The 7,171-nt window shown below is 34.2% G+C and overlaps 1 protein-coding gene across 10 annotated transcripts in view; it reads right to left on the bottom strand.

Annotated features, from left to right (window-relative positions):
* Positions 1-6,750, bottom strand: part of LOC110443044 (LIM and SH3 domain protein 1-like) — a 68,497-nt gene extending 61,747 nt beyond the window's left edge. For 6 of the 10 annotated variants that reach the window (XM_021487006.1, XM_021487009.1, XM_021487002.1 and 3 more), the window contains exon 1: positions 6,509-6,748. In XM_021487006.1, coding sequence (XP_021342681.1) covers positions 6,509-6,577 — 69 coding nt within the window. In that variant the 5' untranslated portion in view covers positions 6,578-6,748. Of the gene's footprint in view, positions 1-6,508 lie in introns of all 10 variants that reach the window. The other 4 variants (XM_021487010.1, XM_021487001.1, XM_021487011.1 and 1 more) reach the window with 4 other exon arrangements.
* Positions 6,751-7,171: the final 421 nt, after the last annotated feature.

Genomic DNA, 7,171 nt, shown 5'->3' with positions numbered 1-7,171 from the left:
AAACTTCACAACAAGGTTAATTACCATGAAACCTCGGACAAGTTCGATAACCGCCATTATCCGACCGTAATTATTGGAGTTATTCCCCTTGGTTTCATTAATGCGATGCATGTGTTCCATGATGTTGAATTGCACTCATTGATCTACCAGTTATGTTGAATGATTTCTCTTTCAATATCAATTACTCACAAATACTTCATATATTTCAATCATACAAACAACTGCTCATTCAATGTGTGACGGGCGTATTATATACCGCTCGCGGTAACCTTGTTTATTATATCCTATTAATTTGTAAAAGCAAACTTTCAAAATATTGCTCAAAATTTGTATACAATCTATCAATTCATATCTCACAGGTTCCTTCTCTCTAAAATACCAGTATCAATTCATTCAAATGAGCAAAATGGATTGATAGATATTCGATACAAAACAACATACACCCAAATATGGCCAGGCCCCACGGGACCTGATGGACTTAATTTAAAACTACAACAAAGTTCAGGTCAATGTGAAGTAAAACCCAGTTTGCTCCTCCATTCTAATATATTATTTACTTTTTTAAATTTTACCTCAAAAGAAATCAAAGGCAATCACTGTACTTTTGTTGTATGTAAATAATATAACATGCATGCAAGCAATTTTTGTGCAGTTTGTGCAAAATTACTGTAGCTTGTGCATAGCAGTAATTAACACAACACCAAAAATATCTCTAACCAGTTTGTAGCAACAAATTGAAACATGCTGACATCATGTTTATTTTTTACAGTTACTACGGTTTGCACATAGAGCTTCATAATGTGACATGTTTATATTTCTCTGATGGACATCAGATGAAGGCTACACTACGTGCAGTTGGGCCACTCTTTGGGCTAAAGTGTTACTTCCTGTCTCGAGCTCTACATAACAACTTTACATAAGCTGGTACCCCATGGCATTTTGTTTTTGTCCTCTTGACAAGTCTGTTTCTGTGCGTCTGTTAAATATTTTGCCAAGTGGTTTTTTTGGGCCCTATTTAATATTGTATATCTGAAAACTTTCTACTATGCAAAAATGTGCCAAATTTCACTTAAAATAAAACGAAAAATCGGCCAATTTTCCAGTTTTTGTACATGCAGGCACATGCTGCTTTATCATTTAGTTTAAATAGCTTCTACACATCTAGTATAACAGTTAAAGCATTTTCTTTATTATTTTTTATTACAAACCATGTCTGAAACTACAGAATGTTCTATTTTGAACTGAAGTTACAAGTGTTGTTGAAAAAAACATGTGCTACATTATAGGTATAACAACAGAGGTATAAAATATGTGATATATATATAGGTCTCTGATAACAATAAGGAATTCCTATCTAAAGATTTAAAAAAACAAACCACAACATTTGGAATAGATGATGTAGTAAAAGATATATTATAGTGGTATAACAGTTGTATAGAGTCGATCAACATACCAGCAGGGCTTTGACCCGATAAAGACGGTTAACAATAACAGACAAGATAGCTTACCTGGCCTTCTGGCTAACTGTACTACCTAAATGCCTTAACACAATGGCTACTTAATCAGTGTGAGCAATATATGATATGATGATTTCTGGAGTACTTTTCATAACTCTCAGGTCAAGCGATCGCAACACTTTATCAATTAAAACACATTTTAGGCTAAATTTAATATAATTGCTATTTAGACAATGTGACTGTCTTCTAGTTTAAAACATTCACATGTCCACTTGAATAAATCCGGTACTATTGTAATTGAGTGGGCATGGTTTTGGTAATAGTTAACATCTGGTGTCTGTTAAGTTGTCAACGCTGTTGACACAATCAGATAAACATGTGGATCTGCAAAGCAAGAGTGAAAAAGTTAACCATGTACATGTATTGGCATGCCTGGAAGTTTATTTAGGCTAGCATGCAGGCCCAGTCGGAGTTCACATTTATTGTTCAACTTCATGATCTTAACCAAGATGTTTTTTGCATTTAAAAGTGTATTACAGTACCACTGTGAAAGTAAGAAAAAAGTAATATGAATTGTTTTCCATATGAAAAACCATTGGCTATTGAAATGATTAATCTACATCTAGTTTCACAAATGATGTCATTATCTGACTAAAGACTTAAGTCATTAACAATTTCAATAAAAATCATGAACAAGGAAGAGTGAAAGCATCTGTGAAGTCTCAATCAATGACTGTATCTGTCATTAAAAGTCAGACCAGGAATAAGGAAAAGCAGGCTTTAAGGGTCCTATATATATGCACATCCAACATTAAAACAGCTTGTAATGTTTGAGAAAATTCAATATAGATTAATAGGGACGGGTCTATTAAAATACAAATGTAGTTGTTGAAAAGTAGAAAATGACCATTAGTTTGGTTTACAATTTCCCATCACTGCCATACACATTAAACTACAAAGTATTCATCTTTCTTTCGATCTCTAAATAATAAAATTAATCAATAAGGTCTCACTTTGAATTTAATTTGATTAAAAGATACATGTACAAAGCCAAACTTCAATTCCTCACTAACAACTTCATGAACAAGATGTTTTTATAGTAAAAGAATCATGAGAGAAAACATTTTTGGGGTAAAACATCTGAGCAGATGTTGCCATTGATGATCATTGATCGGAGATGTAACATGCTGTACATATTTGTTTATTGTAATATGCTCAAACTCCAAAACTCAACACTTGTATTGTATTTAAGTCAATACATCCATTGAATTAACAAAACCTTATTTTTGCTGATCAACAATGAAGATTCATTGTACTGTACTTTGAATTCTTAACCCCCCAGTTGTTTCCTTGCATGTGTACAGGAAAAGATATCATGTATCATTCTCTTTACTCTTTAGCGATTTTCCTGGATTGTCAAGCATAAAAGGTAAATTCATCCCTCGTATGAACTTAAGAACTTTTAGTAATGCTTTGAACATTTTTTATTAAACTATTAGTAATAGGACATTTTTCCATTGGTAGGTAAATGGCCTACATTTGTATAAGAAACAACTGTGTGGCTGAGTATCACTGTTTTACTATCATTTGCTGTTCCTGTTTGAAAGGATGTGCACACTGGGGAAACAGGATTTTGTTTACGCAAACTTAAGGCGATGCCTATTTAAGCAAAGGAAGTGATGACAAACCTATTTACATTCATTTCCAACAATTGGACAGCACAGGTTAATTGAGACCAAACAAGTCATCATTGTATATGAAGTTACAACAATGCTGTTGAGCCGATTCCAGCGAGTTGTACCACGAGTTGTCCCCTGTACCACGAGTTGTCCCCTGTACCACTTGGAATCGTGTGTCCTGTCCTCCTTTGATGTGACTGAGATAGTGTTAACACTGTTTATGCCATTTCAAGGTCTGTATTTCAAGACACGGTGCAAGAATTGATACCCGTATAAGTACTCTAAAATGTTGGTATTTTCACAGTTAAAGTAATCAATGGTGCAGCCTTTAACATGACAAACATCTGACATCATTTGAAAACCGTCTATTTCAAATTGCTAGTGATCAATATCAAAAGTAATTTTTTAAACTCCAGCATCATGATATATTTAATGACTGTCTGATATACACATTTTTATCTTTATAGTTTTAATGACAAGTCAGTGGATACTAATGACGAAGCCACCTTATGATCAAAGGATCTGGATGGAGAGGGAAACACCAGAGCAGTAGGACTACACTCCCTTGTACAACAGCTAGAGGCACACACAGCTGCTCCTGATCAGCTTAGGTTTGCACATGACAGGAGATCAATATATGTAAACGCTCAGTTTTAAGATGACTGCAGGAAGCCACTTGTTCATGGTCAAAAACATGTGAAAAAATCTAGCTTCAATGTTACTTCTTTCAGCTCCAACCAATCACAGGAAAATAATATCACTAACTATGCAGTTGTTCAACTGATTGACATATCTAAAGTATGTACTTTAAGTAGAGGATATGATCAGCACAAGCAACAACAACTATAAATCATAATTTTCTCACTAAGAATTACATGGTCCAATGGTTTTGTTCCTTGGATATAGATCTGTATAAGGGGGCCAGCAAGAAGTGATGCAGATAAAGCAATGTCATAAATATGATGATGTTTCATTACTTATTTATGATAAAAATGAACAGCTTTTTTAAAACATATACTGATCCCTTAAACACATTTTAATCACTATAATGCTAGCTAAACAACCAACCTTTTGGAAGCAAATCAAGTTATCAACTTGAAAACCACACATTCCAATAGCATTAGTCTTTAATAGTAAACAAAACTGTAGATGACCTAGAAAACACAGCATTACAGGGTAACATATTGTGGCATACAAGTGAGTTACACCTGACAGGTAAGGTAATTCAGGTGTGGGAAAACACTCCAGTTTAACTCAATTTCGTGTTACAGTGGCAGCAGCAACAGACCTGACCACACTATTCCGTCTTTGTGTATTGCAGAGTTATCTTCTCTTGGGAGCAGGTATTGATTGTTACGTCATTGGTTTGTGCGAGAAAATTACGTCGTTTTCTCAAAAATTGATGACGTTACTCTCATAAATAAGTGACGTAACAATCAATACCTGCTCTCAAGAGAAGATAACTCTGCAATACGCAAAGACGGAATAGTGACTATTGTGATTTATATTACAAATTTATTGTACTTTACCTCTGGTACATTGTACATTAACCTTCAGATATTTTATACAAATTGTCTTTCATTGTGATTCTATTTCAGAGGAAACTTGGGTGCTTCAAGGGCAAAGTGATACATTATACAGTGAACTAGTGTTATTGAGAATATGTTTGAGAAAAAAAAGTTTGAAATATTAAATGTTGACAATACTTTTTGCAAATGTAGAATTGGTACATTGTAAAGATTAAATTTGCAATGTATATATATAGTACTAGTATGTACCATGAACTCTCCTGAAAAAGAACCCATACAAGACATTATTTAATAAGTTGAGGCTCTGATCTCAATCCTTGATAATGTTAAATTCAAAATATGTACTCCGTGGGAAATTCACTCCAGGGCTGTGATGCATGAGCAGTTAAGGAGAGATGATACAACTTTATAGTGTAAGTTGACCCCCCATTTTCAACACACATTACTGAGCACAAATTACTTTGCTGAGTAAAGCACAGTCAAAGTGTGTCTCAGATGGATCTGTTCTGTATGCTTGGCAAACATTCAACACTTTGCATTGTCATGTGAATGCTAATACTGAGTCACTGTCAGTACCATTATTTTAATCATTAATTCATATAAATCTGTACATATGATCATCTTTAATATCCAACTTACAAGGAAATGAGAGTGGCATGTGTCTTCAAAGATATTCAGTTATCTTAATCATTCACGACGAAATAAAATTGTAATACTCCTTCTTACACGGTTCATAATCTTGAAGAAGAAAAAAGGGAGAAAAATACTGATACTTTATTTGAAAATGCTACTTTTCATTTGTAAGTAGGGAGAAGAGAGGAAAAACAAACAAAATTTTATCACAGCCTGTTTTCCCAGATATTTATCTCCGTACTGTTTAATATATATGCCAGAGTGGACAGGACACTTGGTCAAACTTTGTACAGAGACCTAGGCTAAGTAAGCTGGTGAGTTATTTGGCGTCAATATACTGCCTACAGGTATTATACAGAGAAAGGTGATGTACAAGTAAATGGTACATAAAACTCCCCTTTAGTATCTGATGTGTGGCCACCCTTTCTATAAATACACATCAGTGGGTGTAACTTCTTGCTAACTCCTACAATCAGCCATCCTTTCCATACAGTGCAACTTATGTAACAGTGGTGTAAGATTCCACTTTCCCTATGCAAGTAGATTTTATTTCATGGCTACCAATTTTTCCAATATTACAGTAACTTTTTGAAAATACATTACTAAGATGTGGTATCTTTAATTAATATGACACCCTCTTCTTGACCCCCAACCAAACCTACTCATTAACAAATAAAGATATCCTGAAATAAAATATAATATTTCAAGGTATAGTAACATTATCATACTTTATTCAATGTAATTAATGCAAAACATTTAATAAACTCAGATCCTGTGGTTATGTGTTATATTGGAATGTAAACAATCTTAGAGACCTAGCCTTATAGAATATTGTTAATGAACCATTACAACTTTGAGCTTTTACATATCATCAATTTGTATATTACTTGTTCGGTAGTCGTTTATTCCCCCTCTGGCGACATCGTTTAATGACCGAAATACGAGGCCAACAGTACATGTGTGTCGACCCATTATTTAGGCGATGGGACAAGATGATAACCTGTTGTTGCATTGGAATGCGACTTAAAATAATACCTCTTTCGACATCATTGTATACAAAACCTTTCACAATGTTATTACTCGAAACATGAAAACTAAATTGACTTCAATTTGGTACAAAATGGCATGCTACTGTTGGGTTTATCCATCAACCGTCAGTATAGTTTTATAGTTTCATCGTAAACTCGGCCAGGTAGCCGTGTAAGCTTACCTTGTCCAAACATTTCAGTTCCTCCACTGGAAACACCGTTTTCATGCACTTTGCACACTGTTTGCTCATGGTTGCGTTCTTGTTAATTTCCAATAAACGAATCAAATTATAAACGAAACTGCTCTAATCAATGTGTACGAATCCACTTGTATTTGTATTCTCACCGAAATACACTACGCCCGTTCGAAGGTTGGCTTACGGAAGTGGAGGGTTCGCTATGTGCCGTGTGCAAAAATATTGCTGTATCATTTGTAACGAATGATTTGATTGGGTCATTCATAGACATTCATCTCGAACATATTTACTTTGTAGACTCGAATTTGTTAATTGGATTACATTTCTGAACACATACATATAACAATTAATGTGTAATATACTAACCATAACGTATATCACAATATGTCTATTCTGATATGAATATAACCATCAAATAATTATTTAGATAACATGGCTTTTGAGACATCCCACTTATTAGCAATCAGGGGAGTGTATATTGAGTAAATATTTTCGAAGCATCCTCCTCATATAATTTCATTGCAACCAGTTACAGAATGACTTAATACAAACGTTAAACATACACCATGGTGTGTAATTTATTACACAGAAGCTTCTCTCGCAACGTGAGAAACATAATGAGAAAAACTTGGCGCCTTTTCAATCTGT

This window comes from Mizuhopecten yessoensis, unplaced genomic scaffold (assembly GCF_002113885.1).
Source record: "Mizuhopecten yessoensis strain PY_sf001 unplaced genomic scaffold, ASM211388v2 scaffold716323, whole genome shotgun sequence".
Taxonomy (NCBI): Eukaryota; Metazoa; Mollusca; class Bivalvia; order Pectinida; family Pectinidae; genus Mizuhopecten; species Mizuhopecten yessoensis.
The sequence above is the reverse complement of the archived record's forward strand: the minus strand, read 5'-3'. Positions and strand labels throughout refer to the sequence as shown.